Source organism: Anticarsia gemmatalis, chromosome 29, assembly GCF_050436995.1.
Source record: "Anticarsia gemmatalis isolate Benzon Research Colony breed Stoneville strain chromosome 29, ilAntGemm2 primary, whole genome shotgun sequence".
Classification (NCBI taxonomy): domain Eukaryota; kingdom Metazoa; phylum Arthropoda; class Insecta; order Lepidoptera; family Erebidae; genus Anticarsia; species Anticarsia gemmatalis.
Genome location: NC_134773.1, coordinates 3,522,585 through 3,545,135, shown reverse-complemented (window position 1 = coordinate 3,545,135; position 22,551 = coordinate 3,522,585). Strand labels below are relative to the sequence as shown.

Sequence of the window (22,551 nt, the reverse complement as noted above, 5' to 3'; positions counted from 1 at the left end):
ACGTACATACATGACCTTATTTTTATTTATTGGTAAACCTGGCTCTTAACGTCCTTTATTTTTATTTTTTTAAACACCTACTTCTTTCAATCTCTGCATCACCCTAAGGTAGACTGGTAGATAATGCCTTTGGCATTAAGTCCGCCTATATACACATGTGTATGAAGTTTAAAATAAATAAATAAATATAATTATGTACATAAAACAATTCTTAGCATAGGGGTACCTACTTTATTAAAATTATTGTTTACATTTGTTTCGCTTTACACCTTTTAAGAGACAGATTTCCCTTAAATAAGCAGGTTATACAATAATTAACTGAAATAAAAAATATTTTCAAGTTTACGAATTAGGATTTATTCAGTCATATACAAAGTGCCTTCTTATAAAAGACCCAGTAAACAGCATTTATTAAATAAATAATTGCTGTAGGTAAGTACAATTTGGCACAATTTTAATGTCCGCCCAAGACTTGCGCAAATTACCTATTCAGTTTTTATAAAAGACAACTCCCGCACTAAGAATTGCTCTTGAGTCGCGGAGACTTTTACAAACATACAAGCAACGGACACAAAGTACAATCAGACAATTTTTCCGCGTGGGAATCGAACCCACGACCTCCTGACGCAGTGGTAGCGGCGTGGCGACCTAAACCACTGCGGAAAGGAGGCACTATGAATGAGATGTCTTTAAAAATGCGAGTAAATATGAATAATTTGCTTTAAAATCGGTATTTTCAAAATTTCATTTTCGTATATTATTCATTCACCAAAACCTTTTCATTATCATGTGCCCTCATATGATCCCTCAATGAGTGACTCCTAGCATAACTTTTACAACAAATACTACATGAAAAAGGTTTTATTCCTGTATGTTTTAACATATGTTTCTTTAAAGCGTGGTTGGTTATAAACCCCATGCCGCAGTCAATACACTTTTTATTCTTATGGCCGTGAGTCTGTCTTATATGAGTAGCTAAATAATGCTTAATATTATATTCTCGGTCGCAAATAGGACATTTAAACTTATGAGTGATATTATGTACTTCCGACATATGCTTTATTCTATCATTGTAATGTTTCATAGGTTTTAAACATATTTGGCATTTGATAACTCGCTTCGAATGAGCACTTTCCATATGATTTGTTATAGAAGTCTTAGTTTTGAGTACTTTCCCGCATTCGGAGCAAGGAAAATGGCCGCTTTCGTGCGTTCGTTTATGTACTTTTAATCGTTTAGAATTCAAAAACGATTTGCCGCATACATCACATATGCAGTTAGCATAATGCTCGTTTAAGTGAGTTGTTAAAGACCTGAAAACATGGAATTGTAAGCCACATAGGTGACAAGAATAAGGACTACCATTAACTTTGTAATCAGCTATACATTCTTTGTATATAACTTTCTTATGCACATCCACAAGATGGCCGCGCATCGAACTGACATCTGTCAAACTCAAATGACATTCGCGGCATTCGAGATTTGTAATTTCAATTTGGAGGGAACGTGGGTAGCGTTTTATTTTTTTTAATTCGTCGTCTATGTTTGAATGGGTAGTTTGTGTGTGGCTTCTAAGGAGGTTGATTTCCATGAATTCTTGTTGGCAGAAGAAACATTGGAACCAGCTTTTATGGTGTCTAAAGGGGCAGGCTGTGGTGTCTTTTAGGATGGTCTCACAGGTCACCATGACGCGTCGCCGCTCGGATACTTGCTTCGTGTCGTTCTGTGGCCTTGTGTAGATGAAGCCTAAAAAGCAAAATTAAGTTAAAATGGGGAATACGTAGCATAGCATACAAGGAAGAAATAGATCGCTTTTTACCTAGAGATGAAATAATAAAAAATAATACATAAAAAAATATGTAAATTATTTTTTTTAAGATGAGTATTAACATCAAAAACCAAGTCTATGCATAACACAAATAGCATCTTCAGGGCAATCTTTTTATCCATACTAAATCCTCAAGATTCAAGTTAGAACAAAACTTAGCCTAATAATATGGCCACACACAAAAGTTATAAAAACCATTGTAATCTATTTTACTTACATTTACGTCCAACACTATCAATACCATCACTTGCAACATTAAAAACAGAATGATTCTTCTCCAATATGACAGAAAGAGGCGTGTCCATCTCGAGCTCCCCCTCTTTTGCTACTGCTATCTCTTTCTTTTGTATTGTAGAAGATCTTTTTCTCTTTTTAACTGTCCCTCTTCTGGTAATTTGATTTGATTCTGTTAATGCATCTATTGTTCTATCTGTGAAATAGATACATTTTAAAATTACTATTTAGTGTATACTACTTGTGTAACAAAAAATAAATACAAAGGTTTCTAGAACAGTATCAAAGTAAAATATGTATGTACAAGTTTTTAATTTATAATCTTCATCAATAACTGTGAAATTCTTATCTTCATTAGAGTCGTTTTTTCATAATTCGCTAGTGTAAACGCCACATAGGTGCATAGTATTTATAACTGGAGGTAATGTATGACAAGATGTATGTAGGTGAATGAGGCAAGCAAAGTTTGTAAAGATCATACCAAGTGTCATTCTTCGACCTCTCCTTACCCCTATGGGAAGAAGGTGTGATTTTATATAAGTAGGTATGAAGGGCATGCTTACCTACACTGTCTGCTTTGCTAGAATTGCTTATATTGTCCAAGTCTTTCTCCAATGCATCTTCGGCAATATTTAAAACTACTGGCTTGAAAGTCACTGTAAAAAAATATATAGTTTAGTAGAGTTTCTTCTCATTAGGCGCTGGAGTTTTTTGTTTGGGACAGGGAACATGGGACTGGGGTTTTGGACATGCCAAAGACAATTAAAAAATAACAAAAAAAAAATTAGAATAACTATCATTTTAATGGGTGAAGGATTTTTTTTTTAATTTCAAGAATGGTGGAATTCTGTAGATTGTTGTGCCAAATAAAAAAAAATACTTACGTCTGCTTCTAGTGCAGTATTCGTCAAATAGTTGTTCTGCTTGTGTGACTTGCTTGCGGAAGTTGTTGGCATCTCGCAAGTGACCTACACATAGTTGACATACCATCCTGCTTGGACCGAACTGTAGTAGGTAGGAGAGCTGGGGAAATATGTGGAATATTTTAAAACTCAGCCAAATAAAAACACATTTAAAATTATTTTTTTTATAATTGTAAGCCTAGTTTTAGCTAACTTAGTTTAAACCAGCTGTAAGGTTTCAAAAGTAATCTCTAATTAAAATCAAAATTGCCGTTGGATAAACATTTTATTAAAGTAAATTTTTTCTTCATTTTGACACCATAGTATACTACTGTAATCAAGACTATTAAAAACATAAAGATTATATTACGTGACACACGAATTTACAAACTATCATACCTTATTTAATAAATTAAATACGAACCGTTATACCAAAACATTCTTGTAATATTTCAGAATAAACCTCTTTTTGTCCATTCTCGGTAACATACGATGCTGTAACGTCCCACGTACCACTAGCAGACAAACAACAACGACAGACATCAGGCCTCGAGACCCAGCTCTCAGCATAATTTAGATCAACCGTTTTATCATTCATTTTTCTATAATTTTCACACGATTTCCATATCACAACAAAAAATTGCAATTGCAATTTTCTGTCATTTTTCTTTGACAGGCTAAGACATTTGTTATTGTAGCTGCCAAATATCTTTGCCTTGTTCTTTCAAGCGTACAGATGTGATAGTAAGAAAGAGAAAAAAATATGTATGCATTTTTTAAACAGATAAATTGTCTTCTGTTCAGAAACCGGCTTAATAACTTGTTTGATTCTTATTGGAATCTGTATGAGTATCACAAAATCCTTGAAAATCAACCATGACACTGTGGTGATAAATTAAAAAAGTATTAAATAAAATAATATATATTCTATTTAAATAGCGCGTATCTTTTTAAATTCATTCAGTCGCTGGTCAAAAAATCATATTGTTTTAATTTTGAACTAACTAAGAAATGTCACCACATCACAGCTGACGTTTGACAGCGTCACAGAAAAACAGGCGGTAAACAGCCGGCGTTTCACTAAAATCACGTACTCTGAAGTGATAACGATAGAAATATTCTTAATCAAAATTTCCGAAAAGTTGCGTTTTTAATACAATTGCCAGCAAACAAAGTACTTACATTTACTATTAAATAAAAATTTCGTTCAGTTTACAAGTGAAGTCACCACCAAGTTTACACGAGTTTAATACGATAACAAACTTGCAATTTTGCACTGTCCACAGATCACAATGTCTCTCCGCAACGTAGAAATCAAAGCTAAGGTCACAGACTACGATAACATCTGCAAAATAGCGGAAGAATTGAGCGGGAAACCGGCAGAAATCATAAACCAGGATGACACATTTTATATCGTCAACGATGGTCGTTTGAAGCTAAGGACGTATAAAGATTCCTCCGCGACCCTTGTGAGGTACAACCGGGATGACGAAGGAGGTCCTAAACTCAGTAATTACGAGTTATTAGACCTGGATAGTGTAAAAGCGAAAGTTCTGGATGCTATGTTAAGAAAATCGTTAGGTATTCGTGGTAGAGTGATAAAGGAACGGTAAGTTTTGTTTTTTTACTTCATATAACATGGTTTACAAGGTTAAATCCCTTATTTTATTTTTCAGAGGTAAATTCTTGTAAATTTTTAGTCAAATCTGTTAACTCATTTGTGCATGGAGACAGCCAATTACAAAGAAGGACAAGCAATCATTTTGTAAACATAAACTTTTATATTCTCATTCTGATCCAAGTAAATAAGATCCAGTGGCTCTGGAGGTTACCTGCCTACATATACACACTTAATATAAATTCATATTCTTTGAAATAAGCATAATAATTAAATAATCCTATATTTCTATGTTTCAGCAAACTATACATGGTAGACCAAACTCGCATCCACATAGACACAGTACATGACCTTGGCCAGTACATGGAACTAGAAATAGTTTTAAAACCAGACCAGACTCTCGAAGAAGGTCAGGCAATAGCTAAAGACTTGCAGACAAAACTTGGAGTTAAGGATGAAGACCTTATTGCATGTGCCTATGTTGACTTGTTAGATAAAAAAAATAACTGATGATTTTTTTTTATTGTTCACTTAAGTATAAGTTTAAACAGCCAGGATTTGAATATAAAATGCATTTTTTTACTGCACCCTTAAGTATAGCTAGCCAGGATCGAATGTGTTAAAAAAATGCCTTGTAATTTTGTAGATACTATATGCCAAGCTTTGAATATGTTGAGAAAAAAGCCTTGTAATTAATTATGGTCATCAAAGTGAGATAAGATTGTTATTTGTTAAGTAATTTTGTAATATTTTTATATGATTGTTTTTTTTTGTGCCTAGCTAATAAGATAATAGGTCTAGATTCAATCAAGATGTTGAAGCAAGTGAAGACAAGATAAAGTAAACGGTATATTACTTGTTTCTTTTAAAACAGGAATTAATATTATACAATGTTTCATGTTTAAGGGAACTTCCTGGGAGATGTGCTAGCTAGTTGCTCTAAGTTTAAGATTGTTATAAATAAAGATATTTTTTAAAACTTTTAAATCATTGTTTTTGTTTGTTTGTAAATGTAAGCTAGGTTCTCTCTACAGTGGATTCGGCGATAGTGTATATGACTGCTGACCAATAGGACTCGGGTTAGACTCCCGAGTCAAGCAAATTGCTACCCTTTTATCATTTCGTATTTTTTTCTATCCACACATTTAATGCTGTAACTGTATAAAATAGCTTAAATATGAAAGTGTTGCTCATTAACCATTAGTATGATATAAGAAAGGTACAAATTAAAAAGGTGCACTTTAAAAAAAAGCATCAATTTCGGTCTAAAAATAGGAAATGCAAGTTTGTACGATAGTGCATTCGCGCATGTTCGCTTACTTTCTATTGGCTATTGGCTTTCCACGTTCAGCTAGAGTTACCAGCGACACTAAAATTAGGTAGAGCGTCATAATTTATGAACATTCCTCTACATATTTTACTGTTTTTTGAGTCACAAATAGAGTTAAAAGAAATTTCAAATAGACGAAAAATTATTTCAAGTAACGCTACACATTAGAATTAAGCCTTACCTAATATACATAAGAATTTGTAAAGCTACCTGTCCATAATTCCTACGTTTATAGAATTATAAAGTTGGCAATACTGATGTAACCTGTCAGGTAGCCGCGTCCCGCGAATGGCTTCTACCGATCGATAATCAAAGTTTGATTTAATAGGTGATTTATTGCTGTTTATAATAACATAAACAAAGTCTTGTAGCGGTTCGTATTAATATTAGATATTATATTGTGTTTTGTGCGTTCTTGTGAAGAGATTTGAACAAAGCGCTCGCTGAATAGGGAATATGTATGTATTGTTAAAATTATGCTTTAAATAGTGTAAATTCACATTATTTTAATATGCACTAGTCTAATAAATATGCATTTTTAAACAAAATTAAAGGCTCTATACTAATAGCTTGATTTATAATAGTATAAAAATAATAGGCTGACAACTAAAAATTGTTTGAATAAAATAAAGGAATAATATTTTTTTTGGTATTCAATGCTAATACGTAGTTAGGTATAAAATATATTCTATGTCAAAAAAAAATCTAGTGCATTAAAATTAGGGATATACTAAAAAAAAAATTGTTATAAAATTTTAGTCTGAATGCATACGACCGCCATTTCGCGCGCACTGGATGTGACGTCACGAAAGCTAACAAACACAAAAAAACAATTTAAATTAACATTTTAGTAGATCTTTTTTAGTGCAAATCTGCTAAATTGTTCTGTATTTTGTTTTATTTACCTATATCATAATAATGGAGCGAAGCAATAAGCCGGCTATAACTTGGTACTGTATATTACTTCAATGGCCTTTCTCTAATTAGAATATGAAATGTAAATGCTTTAGTGGCCAGTGCTGAGGACTTTCAAGCAGAAACTCTCCCTTATTTTAGAAAGAGATTGGTGCACAGGATGAGTTAAACCTTTTTTTATATAAAATACAGTAGGTCCATTATATTTGTTTTAAAGTATCCTATTACAGCATATATAAAATAATAAGATTAAGATATATTAATAATTAATCATCTGCAATAGATGTATTCAGGCCAATGATGATGAAAATAATAAACTTAAGGTTTCACCTGTAAAATTTCATCAAAATTATCTTCAACGGGAAAGCATATAAATTGTACAATTGTAATTGTATAAATATTATATACTATATATATACAGTTAAAAATATTAATAGACTTTATCATCAAAATCTTTACCATTTAAATATGAGAGTGAACCTGTGTATTTTGTACATGCTTGGACGCTATAAACAAACGCCTGCATCATTAGCCGGTTTCAATGGCACCTTAGCCAGATATTAGCTAGGAAGACATTTACTACTTTTAATCATTGTATATTTTGCTGCTGTGCGATGCTGTCTTATGTATGTTGCAGACCAAGACCTAAGCAAATGATTTATTTAATTTATGTTATGACTATAGTGTGTTTGGTAGTATCGGTAGCAACTCCTTACATCATCAATAATTTGTAATACCCGTACCTACTGCTAAAACCATTTGGTTGTTAAAAAGTGTGATCTTTAGTTTCATACCAGCTCTTCTCACTAGCCCTCCCCTCCGAACTGGTAGTTAATTTACTCTCTGTATGGACTTGAATTAATAGATGATTTGATTTGATTTTTGAGCTGTCTCCCAGCTCTGGTGCTGTTCTTAAGCATTATACCTTACACTGCACATAATACCTTAATAAAAGTAAGATTAACTTAGCATACATAGCTTGAATCATTTTTCATTGGGTTGCAGTTATACTATGTAAACCTACTTGTACTAAACTAATTCAGCTGTGCTAAACTAAGCTTTTTGGTCTGCAACTCGCATAAGCTTTGCGTCGCTAGATGGCGTTACTGTGCTTTCCGTTGCTACAATGCAATAACATAAGGAATAAAACAAAGTGTTACTACCTTTTAATAAGAACTTGAATAATTTCTTGATGCAAAATTCCCAACCTGCATCAAGCCAGAGTGGTGGACTTTTCTTTTCTTGTAAGAAATTTAATAAAATATGTCTTGAATAGTCCCGACCAGCACTTGGCCAGTGTGGAAGTACTAAAGGCATAACTCCTCCCTCATTCCAGAAGTAGATCTATGCCCCGCAGTGGATCAGTAATAGGTTACAAAAAATCTTTCTATTTGTTTTAAAACAATGTTTAGCTTTCTTGAAAATATAACGATTATAAATTATTGATAAGGTCCATAATAAATACAATTACATATCCATCTGATAAGCCATCTGATAGTAATTTCAAAGCTGAGAAACTGAACTATTAAAAATTACATACATGCATATACCCTATTTTCTCTTCACTTGAACATGCTAACAACACAAGTTACCAAAATCAAAAATAAATACGTAATTCATTTTTTTTAGTATCAAGATTAAACCACAATGGCACCAGCTAAGAAAAAAGTAAACAAGGAAAAAAGCAGCCAGCCAGTGAAAAGAGGAAGGTAAGTGTTTATTATTATTACATACATACATAAATAAATACATAACTAATATGAGCCACGCCGCTACCATTGCGTCAGGAGATCGCGGGTCGTGGGTTCGATTACCACAATTAATTGTTTCGAGTCTGATTGTGCTTTGTGTCCGTTGTTTGTAAGAGTCCCCGTGACACAAGAGCAATTAATAGTGCGGGGGCTGTCCTTTTAGAGTAAAAAATAAACATAAATAATAATTATATCAGGTCTGTCTTGCCCTAAGTTGTAGGTAGTGTATGAAACACATCCGCGTTTCGCCACTAACAATGTTAGTCCCATGTAATAGGGGGTGAGTCTATTGCTATATACCGGGCGGCGGGCACGTTACAAAAGCCAAGGCTTTTACTAACAAGTATTCTAATATAAATTAGAAAAGACCAATAGTAATTTGCTTGACCCAGAAATCAAACCTGAAACCTCGAGGTCACTAGCAGGATATGTTTACCATCTGCAGATCCTGGTACTCTGTACCATCTACAGGCATTCTTTGCATAATAATAACTGAATACTAATTATTATTTGCTTTACATAATACTTATTTTTAGGCCAAAAAAGAAGCAAACCAAGCGTAAACAATTAAAAGATCAGAAGCTTGACAAGCAAAAAGAACAATCACCAAACACCAAGCAAAATAAGCGAAATCAGCAAAGTAAGCGAAAAGAACAGCTACCAAACAAAGAGAAGACGCAATATAAGCGCAAAGAGTTACAAGAGAAGCAAACTGAGCTTGAGCCTGAGCCTGAGCAATTTGAAGAAGAGCCCAGTGCCCGTAGACGCAGTACTTTAAGGTCGTCCAGAATTAGGGTGGACAGCCCTGAGCCCCCCACTCCTACCCCCACTCCTACTGCTTCCGTCAAACAAGCGAAGAAAATTACAGTAAGTATTTTCGGTTTTTTTTAACCGACTTTAAAAATGAGGTGGTTGTAAATTTGTCGGTTGTATTTTTATGTTTGTTGCCTTATGACTCTCTGATTTTGAGGGTTCTTTTTTGGCTTAAAGATCTCCCCATAGCGTATTTAGATTTGATTTGAACAGTCTTTTCGAAGTTATTATATTTTAAAATAATTATCTTTATTTTTTCTATTACTTTTCTACTACGAGGAACTCGTGGCTTAGTTACCGACAGCCGCGCGGATCGATCTCTGAGGTTAAGCCATGCTTGCCGAGGTTGTTCTGTGGATGGGTGACCATCTAACACATATCGAGTTCCTCCGTGTTTCGGAAGGCACGTTAAATTGTGGGTCCCGGCTGTCATTTCGAAGACCTTTGACAGTCGTTAACAGTAGTCAGAAGCTAGAAAGTCTGACAACCAGTCTTACCGAAGGGTATCGTGTTAAATCCCAGGTAACTGGGTTGTGGAGGTCAGATAGGCAGTCGCGACATGTAAAAACACTGGTATTCAGCTGCATCCGGTGAGACTGGAAGCCGACTCCAACATAGTTTGGAAAAAAGGCTAAGCTGATATAATAATTTTCTACTACTGGGCAAGGGTCTCTTCCGAAACGAGGGAGGGGTTAGGCATGAGTCCACCACGCTGGCCAAGTGCGAGCTAGGGACGTAGAATGCCTTCAAATCGAAACTAGTACGAATTCCCCCTGTCAATGTTACCCAAGTGATTCAAAGTTACCTAAATTGACCTTATAGCAAGTGATCCTTATTTTTACACACATCACTTGGAAAAGTAATTGGTGTGTTGTCTCGGGTTCGAACCGTCGACCACTTGCGTAGGAGGTACCAAATTATACCACTCGGCTATCACTGCTTTTAGCAAAAGCTTTTAAATAATGCCTTTCTTTGATTACAGAGCAGCAAAATATGGGCTAAAATCGTGAAACCGAAGAAAGACGAAGCTAAAGCAACGAAAAAACCTGCTGAAAAAAAGAATGCTCCCAAGCCAAAGGTATGTTGTATTTTCTATACTAATATTATAAAGCTGAAGAGTTTGTTTGAACGCGCTAATCTCAGAAACTACTGGTGCGAATTGAAAAATTATTTTACTGTTGCATAGCCTATTAATTGAGGAAGGCTATAGGCTGTATATCATCACGCTACGACCAATAGGAGCAAAATACCAGTAAGAATGTTTCATTTTCTGCCTGTCTACCTTAGGGTGATGCAGAGATTATTGTGAAGGTGTTTAAAGGAAGGAGAGTTAGTTGAGAAAGGGTGTACAAATAATAAAAGATGGAGACAATATTAGTGTAAATAAATCATTATATTAACCCTCTTATTCATAAAAATATATGAAGTTATGAAAGGCTTATAAAGAGTTTTGTTTCTTGCACTCCTTAGCGAAATGAAAAAGAGAAAACATAATAATATTACAGTCAACCTGGGTAACTTTGAATCATTTGGGTAACATTGACAGTGGGAATTTGAACTAGTTTCGATTATTTTTTCATATGAAACCAATACAATTGATAAAAGTTTGCAAAACTAAAATAAACCTTTATCAATTGTGTTGATTTCATATGAAAAAATAATCGAAACTAGTTCAAATTCTCACGTTCAATGTTACCCACATGATTCAAAGTTACCCAAGTTGACTGTATAGTAGTTCTTTAACTAAATAGGTTTATAGTGTGTTTACGAATGAGACGGTAAGTATATACTATACATATACACATAATGGGAAATAAATGTTATTTTTTTTTATAGAAAGCTAGAAAACGGTACGGAAAAAAGCGACAGAAGAAATCCGCTGCTAAAGGAAAGAAAAAGACGGCACCTAAGGTAAGTTGTCTTTGTATTATTACCTATATTTGACCATGGCCAGTTTTGTTGTAGAGAAAATCTGTACTAATATTATAAAACTGTAGAGTTTGTTTGTTTGAACGCGCTAATCTCAGTAACTAATGGTGCGAATTGAACAATTTACTGTTGGATAGCCTATTTATTGAGGAAGGTTATAGGCTATATATCAACACGCTACGACCAATAGGAGCAGAGTACCAGTAAAAAATGTTACAAAAACGGGGAAAATTTTGACCCATTCTCTCGTATGTGACGCAAGCGAAGTTGCGCGGGTCGGCTAGTTTCTTATATTTGACCATGGCCGGTGCTATGTTTAGACGCACCGAGTATTCGGCCGATAGCACTGTCTCGCTGGTTTGCTTGGTACGTGTGATCAAGGCTTAAGTTTGCTGGTCTTTGATTATGAAGAAACTAGCATTTTTTTTAAATGAATAATGTTCTATTTTTTTTGCAGAAAACTGCAAATAAACGGCGAATATCAGATGATGTGGTTGAAATAACTGTAAGTACAACATTTTATTCTTACCTATATTCGACCGTGGTCAGTTTTATTTAAATTGACATACTGTCAACTTCGTAATGGTTTGGATTGTTAGTTCTGGCCTCCGTAGCGCAGTGGTTAAGGTAGTTGCCGCGCCACTGCCACCGTCGAGTTGAACGTGGGTTCGATTCCCATAATGAACAAAAATTATTAGTAAATGACTTAGGAGTCTACTCACATGCTAAGAATCTCACACATGAGTGAGTTAACTACGGACCTTTATTTTCAATGGAAGTTTCACTCGGTGAATGTGTGAGTTTACTACTCATACATTTTAGAGGTGGTTGAATCACCTGATTAATAATAATTAACTTGAACATAACGTTTTATTTCTTATTATCATCAAATATCATTGCGACATATAAAAACATAATTTAACATAATAACAATAAAATAAATTGCACAGTCGGCTGCAAATTTGCTAATTATTTAAGTTTAATTTAATCAAGTACTTAATAAAAATATTGTTAAAAATAAAAGTCTCATTATTATTTATTTACTTAGTAGATAACATGGAAACATCAAGTATACATATAGAAAGTATATACCAAAATTAAATAAGTATAAAAAATAATAACGACATGTTCCGTCGTTCCTGTAATAAATTACAGTATAGTGGGTAATCCGAGAAATCTTTTTATATTTTGAATGTAGGTGAATCATAAAACTTTAGCACCTATTCACTTATTATTTGCGGCTATGTTTGCGGAAGTGTGTAAATAATTATAAATTATAGTGTCTTATTATAGTGTGTAATCATATTTACTGTTTGTTAATAATAATTTGTTAATAATTTGTTTTGTGTTTGTTTGTTTGTTTGTTTGTTGTTGTTTGTTATAATCATACCTATAAAACGAATAATGTCACGGAATCCTGGAACTCACGTTTGAATAAAAAAATTAGACCAAAGCCAAACATTGCAGTACTCTTGAAGGCTTTGATTAAAGACGCAAATTACTACTTAGCATTGTGGGAAAAAAATAAATATATCACAAAGCGAACAAATGAGGCTATCCTGCAACAGAAAGTTATCGAATATGCAATCCGGGAGTTAATCGATTCTGAAATTTCGATAGGACACTGCATTGAAAAACTGAAAAGATAAAATCGTCCTTTTAATTTTAACAATAATTTGATGAAGTACTTGATTAAATTAAACTTAAATAATTAGCAAATTTGCAGCCGACTGTGCAATTTATTTTATTGTTATTATGTTAAATTATGTTTTTATATGTCGCAATGATATTTGATGATAATAAGAAATAAAACGTTATGTTCAAGTTAATTATTATTAATCAGGTGATTCAACCACCTCTAAAATGTATGAGTAGTAAACTCACACATTCACCGAGTGAAACTTCCATTGAAAATAAAGGTCCGTAGTTAACTCACTCATGTGTGAGATTCTTAGCATGTGAGTAGACTCCTAAGTCAAAAAACAATTAGTTGTTTTGTATCTGGTTGTGTTTTGTGTCCGTTGTTTTTATATTATTCAGTTGTAAGTATAAAGAGCTTGTTAATTTGCTAAAAAATTGTGACTAATACTGTTCCAACTTGTATGTTATTGGTATTTTCTTTTATTAATTTTACATTTATTTCCACTTGTGGTTTTCCTACAAATATGTAAATCTAAAAGAACATCTTTTAGTTTCTTCTTAAGACTATAAGTATAATATATTGTATTTTGTTGCAGACGCCGCCAGACAAGAGGCGAAGGATCTCGGAGGATTTCATTTTAATTGCGGTGTGTATTGCATGGTTTATGCATTGGATATCACTTAAACGATCTATCTCTGGCGTCATTCACTGACACTAATCTGACACGCTCTGACACTCTCTGTCACTCTCTGACACTCATCTGACACTCTATGACACTCTCTTACACTCTGTCACTCATCGGACACACTCTGACACTCATCTGACACTCTCTGTCACTCATCTGACACTCTCTTACACTCTGACACGTTCTGACACTCTCTGACACTCATCTAACACTCTCTGACACTCTCTTACACTCTGACACATTCTGACACCTTCTGACACTCATCTGACACTCTCTGACACTAATCTGACACTCTCTGACACTCTGACAGTCATCTGAGACTAATCTAACACTATCTGACATTCTCTGACACTCATCTGACACTCTCTGTCACTCATCTGACACTTTCTGACACTCTCTGTCACTCATCTGACACTTTCTGACACTCTCGGTCACTCATCTGACACTTTCTGACACTCTCTGACACTATCTGACATTCTCTGACACTCATCTGACACTCTCTGTCACTCATCTGACACTTTCTGACACTCTCTGTCACTCATCTGACACTTTCTGACACTCTCTGTCACTCATCTGACACTTTCTGACACTCTCTGACACTCTCTGACACTCTCTTACACTCATCGGACACTCCGATCTTAGCGAAATAATATACTTTTGTATGCGTTTTTACAATTTTTTTAAAGATTAAAATATTTTTTCTTTTTATATGTGTCTTTTCAACTATTAATTAAATAATGTATTGGTAAAGTGACTATAACTATAATATACTAAAAGTGACTTTGCCAATACATTTTTAATTACAGTTGACTGTACTAATTAATATATTTCTTTCACAGGAAGATACAGATTCATCATCAAACTTACACACGGACAGAGGAAGCACTCCTTACATGTCGAGTTCGACAGACACGCCATTCGTAACCAACATGCAATATATGCCAAACATGTCGAACATGCCAAACACGCCGAACATGCCAATGCCAAACTTTCCAAGCATGATGAACCAGATCATGACGGACATTTCTCATATGATAGATATGCCACCCGCGGCAATTTTCTCCGGCTTAATGCATACAGTGAATTTGATGACGAACAACACGGCAATGCCGACTGTGTTTGTGCAAAGCGATGAGGAAGATATGCCGCAATATGCCCAGTTGGTCGGACGGTCAAATCGGCATGTTACTGGTAGGCCGGTTTCGACGACTTCGAGTGCGCCAAATGCGGCGAATTCGCGGCCTGTTAAGAATCAATTACCGGAGGTGAGTTTTTTTGCTATTTTTAACCTCCGACGAAAAAAGAGGGTTGTTATAAGTTTCTGTTCTGTCTGTCTGTCTGTGGCATCATAACTCCCGAACGAATGCAGTGATTTCAATTTAGCTTTTTTGTATTAAAGGTTACTTATGTGCGAGTGTTCTTAGACATGTTTGATGAAAATCGGTTGAGCCGTTAAAACGTTGTAGGGGGAGAAAGTGAGTGGAGGAGAGGGAATTTACTCGGATGGGTTCTCAAATAGCGTCGTATGATGAGAAAGTTGTTGGTGGGAATATTAGAACGGCTTAACCTTACTAGCCAATCTATAAAAAGTATGAAAAAAAATGTATAAAACCGGGGGTTTTTAAAATTTTAAATTTATAGTTATTACTCATGATTTCGTCCTCGTAAAAAGATTCTCCGGCTTTAAAACGATAAACAACTGTCAAAGATTTTTGAAAATGACAATCGATACCACGGAATAACTAACATAAGAGGAAGGGGCATGTGGGCGTGTCACGTGCCATATGAAGTATGTGCAGCTATACATACCCTAGTACTAACCTAAGAGATGACACTAAAACCACGTAGATATAATTCCGACATAAAGCACAACGTGCCTTCCGAGACACGCAGGAACTCGATATGTATAAGATGGTCACCCATCCACAGAACAAACCTGGGCAAGCGTGGCTTAACCTCAGAGATCGACCTAAACGAGATAGGTGTTAGGTTATTAATTTTATGTCTTATAATAGGCCTAACCTCTCCCTCGTTTGGGAAGATATTATAAATAGAGGAGCTCATGGCTTAGTTAACAACAGCCGCACGAATCTCTGAGATTAAGCCACGCTTGCCGAGGTTGTTCTGTGGATGGGTGGCCATCTCATACATATCGAGTGCCGAACACTGGGAAAGTAATGGGAAAAATATGTATATTCATATTCATATTAATATTTCAGAGTAAAATCATAATAGCCAACGTTCACCGCTACCTATCCGAAGAATACGAACGCTTGAAGGTGATCTCCCCGAGCGAGGTGCTGTCGTCTCTCAGTGACGTCACAGTGCGGGCGGCGCGGGCCACTGGACTCTCTGATCAGACCCTGGCGCAGATCTTGGCTGAAAAGTAAGTGAACATTTATAACTATTGTCCTACTGTTGTCCCACTACTGTCTTATTACTGTCCTTTCACTAGACCTGTTCCTCTTCAAGCTCACCAATGTCCCCCAAGAAACAAAAACTCCTGTCTCCCAAGAACAACAACTCTACCATAGTCCTACTGCTGTCCCACGGCTGTCCCACCACTGTCCTACTGTCCAAATGTTGTCTTAACACTGGCCTGCTTCAGGCCCAGTACTTTCCTCATTGACCCACTACTGTCCCACTTCTGTCCCTCTACTGTTCCACCGATATTTTAATATTGTCCCATCACTGTCCTACTGCTGGCCCATTACTGTCCTACTGCTGTCCTGCTTCTGTCCCGCTGCAGTCCCACTGTCGCAATAGGGGCTCCCTGTTGTCTCACAACTAACCCACTGTTATTCCATTTTTCTGCCACTGGCTTACTACATTTCCACTGCTGTCCCTCTCTTGTCCCACTGCTGTCTCTCTATTTTCCCACTATTACATACTACAGTCCTACTACCATTTTTACCTACTAATGTTCTGTTTCTGTGTCACCATTGTCCCACCACTTTCCCACTTCTGTCCTACCATTACCCCTCTACGATTTACCACTACTTTCTTATTCTATTTATTATTTCAGCCCTAAGAAAAAACGTAAAACTACTCGCAAAGGTACAAGGCAAGGCAATTCTCAGTCAAATAATAATTTGAACAGCTCCAATAATTTTAACAATTCTAACAATTTGAGCAACAATTCTAATGATTTCGAAGATATGGATTATGAGCAACTACAGAATGTCATGATAGATCCGAATTCACCGTTCTTTATGATGTTGAAACGCGATCATAATATGTAAGTATTATACTTATGCAACACCTTTGGGTATAACAGGCGTTATGTTAAAAATTAAAAATGTTTCCGACTTCAAAAACTTGAGTTATTAATTAAATAATGTATTATTGGACAACTCACACACGGTCATTTGATTCAAAACTAAGCAGAGCTTGTACTATGGTAACCAAATAACTGATAAATATACTTAAATACTTCTAAATACATACTTATATAGATACATTAACATCCAGGCTCAGAACAAATACTCGTGCTCATCACACAAAGATTTGTCCCGGGTGGGATTCGAACCCACCACACGCGGCGCTACGGTTGTTGCGGCGAGGTGACCGCTTAAACCACTGCGCCAAACGTGCAGTTGAACGTTATTTTGTACCGACTTCTAAAAGCATTAAGTTCCCATCGACTTCGAGAACTCTTAGGTATTTCAATCGACTTCAAATATTTGAGAGTATTTTAACTGACTTAAAAAAAGGGTAGGCCCTCGTCAACTTCGAAAAATCTTAGACATTTTTACCGATTTGAGAGTATCTAACAAACTAAATTAAATTACCGTATCTTTAACGCTCCATAAGCCTTAAAAGCAAAGCAATCACTGAATGGCGGCCATGGAATGGGCGAAGGTCTCAAGGAAGGCCTGCAACTAGATGGTCGGACGACATTGTTAAATGTGTAGGGCCGAAATGTATGAGATAAGCGGAGGACCGTATAAAGTGGCGTGCTGAGGGGGAGGCCTATACTCAACAGTGGGTGGATACGGGCTGATTAGATAGATAGATAGAAGCCTTAAAAATCTGACCTTAGAGCATTTAGTAAAATAGTATTTAATATTTATTATATTTTTAGGTCAAACAATATGGCGTTGGCGCCGAAGAGAACTCAGAAAGTACGGCCTCAGACCAGTAATGAAGAACCTAGCTATTACCTTGTGGCCGACGACCATGGCAACATTATAGTCGAGTAAGTTAATTTAATTACCAATTATTATTTAAAATTAAAATATAAATTGTTATTTAATTTGAAACTGCCTTCGTCCGGGAATAGTTCAAGTTTGTAGCCAGTTGCACTCACCGGTCGGTGAACGATCTGCGGGTAAAGCAAACTTGGCGCGGTCATTCTATAGATGGGTGACCACATAGTGGTAGCGCCTCCGTGCCTCAGAGGGCTCTTAAAACGTCGGTCCCGGTTGTTATCAATTAAGATAACAGTCGTTAAGCCATGTCAAAGGCCTTCGGGTTTAAACAACTTTAACACTAGGTTGACCACTAACCATACGCGAATGAAACTCATATATTTTTGCACTACAGTTTCCCATTTAGTTTTTTAGCATCTACTTAAGTACATAATGTAATAATTTCATGAGACGGGAAAGCGAATTAGTCACATTGATGGCTTAGTACAATATACATATACATAACTAGAGGCCGCCCGCGACTTCGTCCTCGTGGAAATCCTTCCCGTGTAAAGCCCGATCCCTCGGGAACTCCGGGATAAAAAGTAGCATATGTGTTATTCTGGGTCTTCAGCTACCTACATACCAAATTTCATCGTAATCGGTTCAGTAGTATTTGCGTGAAAGAGTAACAAACATACATACACACAATCTCACAAACTTTCGCATTTACTATATTGGTAGGATAATAGGATATTAGTAGGATATCGCGCCTGTTATATCCGAAGGTTGCCAGAAGTGTAATACAGCCACGATTCGCCATTTACAATGTTAGTCCCATATAATAGGAGGAGAGACTTGCCATATACAGGGATCATCGTTATCAAACTCCGGGCTATTGATAAAATGTTATTACTTTACATTGAAAAGGGTTTTGAATATTTTTGATTTGTTGGCCTTTTGATTCAAACCAACTTTATGTTTAACTAGCTGACCCGCGCAACTTCGCTTGTGTCCAATAAGAGAGAATGGGTGAAATTATTCCCCGTTTTTGTAACATTTTTCACTGGTACTCTGCTCCTATTGGTCGTAGCGTGATGATATATAGCCTGTAGCCTTCCTCGATAAATGGCCTATCTAACATTGAAAGAATTTTCAAATCGGACCAGTAGTTCCTGAGATTAGCGCGTTCAAACAAACAAACAAACAAACAAACTCTTCAGCTTTATAATATTAGTATAGATTAGTGTAGATTAATGCCTAATATGGGTTATCATATATCAATATTTGTATATCAGCTTAATGACAAAGTATGTGTTAATATATTATTTTGCTAACCAACTTTTGTTAGTATCTACCATATTTTCTGCGAATAAAAATAATAAGGCTTTTTGTAATTTTGAAATCTTTTTGGTTACAGGTAAACAAGAGACCGGTCGGAACGTTTTTTAGAATAACTAGGTAAGTATTTAAGTAATAGGGTAGTTGACTGGGTTAACGAAAAATTATTAAACTTGAATAGGTAAAAGGTTAAAGAAAGGTTAGAAAATAGTTGTGGGTCCCGGCTGTCGTTATCAAAGATCTTTGACAGTCGTTAACTGTAGTCAGAAGCTTGAAAGTCTGACAACCAGTCTTACTTAGTATCGTGTAATAACCCAGGTAACTGTGTTGTGGAGGTCAGATAGACAGTCGCTCCATGTACAATACTGGTATTCAGCTATATCCGGTGAGACTGGAAGCCGACTCCAACATAGTTGAAAGAAAGGCTGATGATGATGACTGGTTTTGACTAGTAGTCAACTACCCTATAGTATTGATAACTTATAATTATAAAATAATTAATAATTATTCTCGAGCCATTACTATTGTGTGGAGCATTTACATCAAATTAAAATTACGGCTCGATTGATCTTATTATTACATACATCATTGCCATTTAATTGTTTTTAAGACTCATAGTTTTGCCGAAATTTGCGATATTTTTTTCTACCCTTTTAGTTCACCCTACCCCCTCCCCGATCTCAAATCGCCCGTAAACATTTTTTTCCTCCCATTGTAATATTTTTTTCCTTTCCCAAATTTTCCAAAAGGTAATTACATTTTGTTGATAGGACTTATAGTATTGCCGAAAATTACGATATTATTTTTGTCCTTCAAAGCTCACTCCTACCCTCTCCCCGACCTGAAATCGCCCTTAAATTACTTTTCCTTTTATTTTTGTGTTATTTTCTTCCTTTTCCAATAGGTTTCTTCTTTTATCTTACTTAGTACCTGTGTGTTTGACCATTTTAAAGGCTTTTGCATTGGACTATAAGATTAACTTAGATATAAGATATTTATTTAACAGCCACTTTCACAACTTCTGAATAAGTATCGGCTAGCTTGTCATAATTCATCAGACACTTTTGATAAATATATATATCTCAAAGGTGACTGACTGACATAGTGATCTATCAACACACAGCGCAAACTACTGGACAAATCGGGCTGAAATTTGGCATGCAGGTAGATGTTATGACGCAGGCATCCGCTAAGAAAGGATTTTGATCAATTCTACCCCCAAATGGATGAAATAGGGGATGAAAGTTTGTATGGAAATCCTAAGATACAAACCACGAAAGTCGTGAAAAGCTAGTCTGTTATATATTTAAACATTTGCTTATCCATTAGTTGTGAAACTGGCTCTATTTAAATGTAGTGTAAGGAACATAACATATGTTTTAGTATTTAAACAATTAATATAAGCATATTTATTGGATATAGGTTAAGTAGACTGCCTCTGTTACGCGGTCGGTAGTGTATGTGACTGCGCAGAGGTTCCGGGTTCGAATCCCGCGTCGGGCAAAAATTTTTTTCTGAGATTTTTTGTCAAAAGTTTCTCAGTAATTGCCCGGATTTTGGAAGTTGAGGTTATAGACCTCCGTGCCTCGGAGAGCACGTAAAGCATGTCCTGCGTCTGACCTCTCACTGGTCGTGTTCGTCACACCGCACTATGAGAGTGATGTAATAGAGAGTGTACCTGTGTATTGTACACGCGACACTATAAAAAAGACCTGCACTGATGGCCGGTTTCAATTAAACTGACCGGAGGCCGAATATCGGCTAGCAGGACATTATTATTAAGAAATCTTGATGAAATCAAAATTAAGAAAATGTGATTAATTCTAAAAGAATATAATTTTTTATACTGTCTTTTATTTATTTATTGTTTTTTATATTTATAGTAATATAATTTTAATAGTATTTAGGAATTTTATAAAACATTTTTCGACGAGAATTTCGGCCAAAGATATCAATATTTTGTGCTGTTTTTATCAGTCTTTATATTATAATAAGTATGTATAAGAATATTGTAGTTTATCGGCCGAATGCAGAAACAACAACTTTGAATCAAAGTCTAACCCCCGGTTTCTGAGATACATTTAGCGGTAGTTTATCTATTCAATAGCGTTAAAACTCATATAAAAAAACGCTATTGTGTAGATAAACTACCGCTAAATGTAGTCAGAAACCGGGGGTAAGGCCCGAAGATGGGTTAAACGGACAATCGCGCGGGCATTCTTCAGGGGAGCCGTGCCCCGCCGCCTCCGGCCACGCGGGGGTACTTGGGACCCTAGCGCCTTGAACTAGTAACCGTGGAATAATCTGGTCCCCGCAATGGGCACAGTTGCGGTCCCACGGAAACCGGACTCGTGCACATATGCGTGTGTTTAGCACCAGTGCCTGACGCGGCCGTCCCTTTAACGCTGTTAGGTGCCTAAGCCTACATTAAGTGGAAAAGTCGCCCTCAGTTTATAACTTTAGTTCTTTAAACTAAGCACTTTTGATTGATTTTGATGAAATGTATTCTTGTGTGATATTTTTTAATTGTATGACTGACGGACTATAATCGGGCCGTTACAAACGTGCGAACTACGTCATTATTAAAATAATGATATGAATGTGTAGTGAGCGAGAGACTCCGATATAATGACATGATTTAGTTCGCACGTTTGAAATAACCCGAGTATAATTAAAATTTTCTGTTACCTTGAAATATTTATATAGAAAGATGTTTCTGCATTCGGCAAGGTACCGAATTCCGGTACAATCCCGGATTACGGCCCACCTAGCAACTCTCAATTTCGGCCATAACTTCGACAGGAAAAAAGTAGTATTTAAAATGGATTTTTTTATATGTAGAACTAGTGTTTATCTTACGAAAGCACAAATAAACCATATTCTTGATCTCAATTAAATAGTATGGATTAAAATATAATAATATGTGTCTAATGATTTATCCCAATAAACGTTTATTCAGTGTACATAGTGTGTTTTATATACCTTTATATTATATTATACTTATCATCCAACAACTTAGTAGAGAGTCTTGTATACAAGGTTCGTGGAGGTATACAACATACAGAATGTATAACATCAGTGACTCGGCTTATACAGCTGACGGTGGCCTGTTTGATACAGATACAGAATTTTGGATATATTATAATTTCAATAAATCGTACACACCAAGGTTCTCTAAGAGTTGTCAGACTATTTTTTAACCCATATTGTCTTGCTGGGCAAGGGTCTCCTCCAGATTTGAGGGAGGGGTTAGGCTATAGATATAGGTTTCTAATTACCTATTTGAAAAAAATGCGACTTTGATTCCTAATGGTATTGATTAACTGTATCTTTTTAGTAAAACACAAATCTAATGAAATGTGCAATATAAGCTTTACTTAAGAATTACCGGATTACGAATGGCTTAGAGGGCTTTACAAGCTTTCCGTGCCTC

The 22,551-nt window shown here is 35.7% G+C and overlaps 3 protein-coding genes across 7 annotated transcripts; 2 read left to right on the top strand and 1 right to left on the bottom strand.

The window, feature by feature from the left end:
* Positions 1 to 341: 341 nt before the first annotated feature.
* LOC142985261 (uncharacterized) lies at positions 342 to 3,679 on the bottom strand. Its single transcript, XM_076133325.1, has 5 exons — positions 3,389 to 3,679; positions 2,947 to 3,085; positions 2,626 to 2,718; positions 2,046 to 2,258; positions 342 to 1,746 (listed from the first exon to the last, which is right to left on the bottom strand). Exons 1-5 carry the CDS (start codon positions 3,560 to 3,562, stop codon positions 758 to 760), a joined length of 1,608 nt encoding a protein of 535 aa, XP_075989440.1. The 5' UTR covers positions 3,563 to 3,679; the 3' UTR covers positions 342 to 757.
* A 324-nt stretch (positions 3,680 to 4,003) lies between these two features.
* On the top strand, positions 4,004 to 5,569 carry LOC142985103 (uncharacterized). 2 transcript variants are annotated; one of them, XM_076133061.1, is made up of 3 exons: positions 4,004 to 4,138; positions 4,251 to 4,573; positions 4,882 to 5,569. In XM_076133061.1, exons 2-3 carry the CDS (start codon positions 4,257 to 4,259, stop codon positions 5,090 to 5,092), a joined length of 528 nt encoding a protein of 175 aa, XP_075989176.1. In that variant the 5' UTR covers positions 4,004 to 4,138; positions 4,251 to 4,256; the 3' UTR covers positions 5,093 to 5,569. The 2 variants fall into 2 exon arrangements, with proteins under 2 accessions (XP_075989176.1, XP_075989178.1); XM_076133063.1 differs by having other exon boundaries at positions 4,006 to 4,105.
* Positions 5,570 to 6,177: 608 nt separating this feature from the next.
* LOC142985279 (uncharacterized) lies at positions 6,178 to 22,081 on the top strand. Of its 4 annotated transcripts, none has more exons than XM_076133350.1 (12): positions 6,178 to 6,285; positions 8,457 to 8,536; positions 9,115 to 9,445; positions 10,374 to 10,469; positions 11,228 to 11,302; positions 11,778 to 11,825; positions 13,558 to 13,608; positions 14,487 to 14,912; positions 15,867 to 16,033; positions 16,673 to 16,885; positions 17,732 to 17,845; positions 19,198 to 22,081. In XM_076133350.1, exons 2-12 carry the CDS (start codon positions 8,475 to 8,477, stop codon positions 19,199 to 19,201), a joined length of 1,587 nt encoding a protein of 528 aa, XP_075989465.1. In that variant the 5' UTR covers positions 6,178 to 6,285; positions 8,457 to 8,474; the 3' UTR covers positions 19,202 to 22,081. The 4 variants fall into 4 exon arrangements, with proteins under 4 accessions (XP_075989465.1, XP_075989467.1, XP_075989468.1 ...); XM_076133351.1 differs by having other exon boundaries at positions 6,207 to 6,370; XM_076133352.1 differs by lacking the exon at positions 16,673 to 16,885.
* Positions 22,082 to 22,551: the final 470 nt, after the last annotated feature.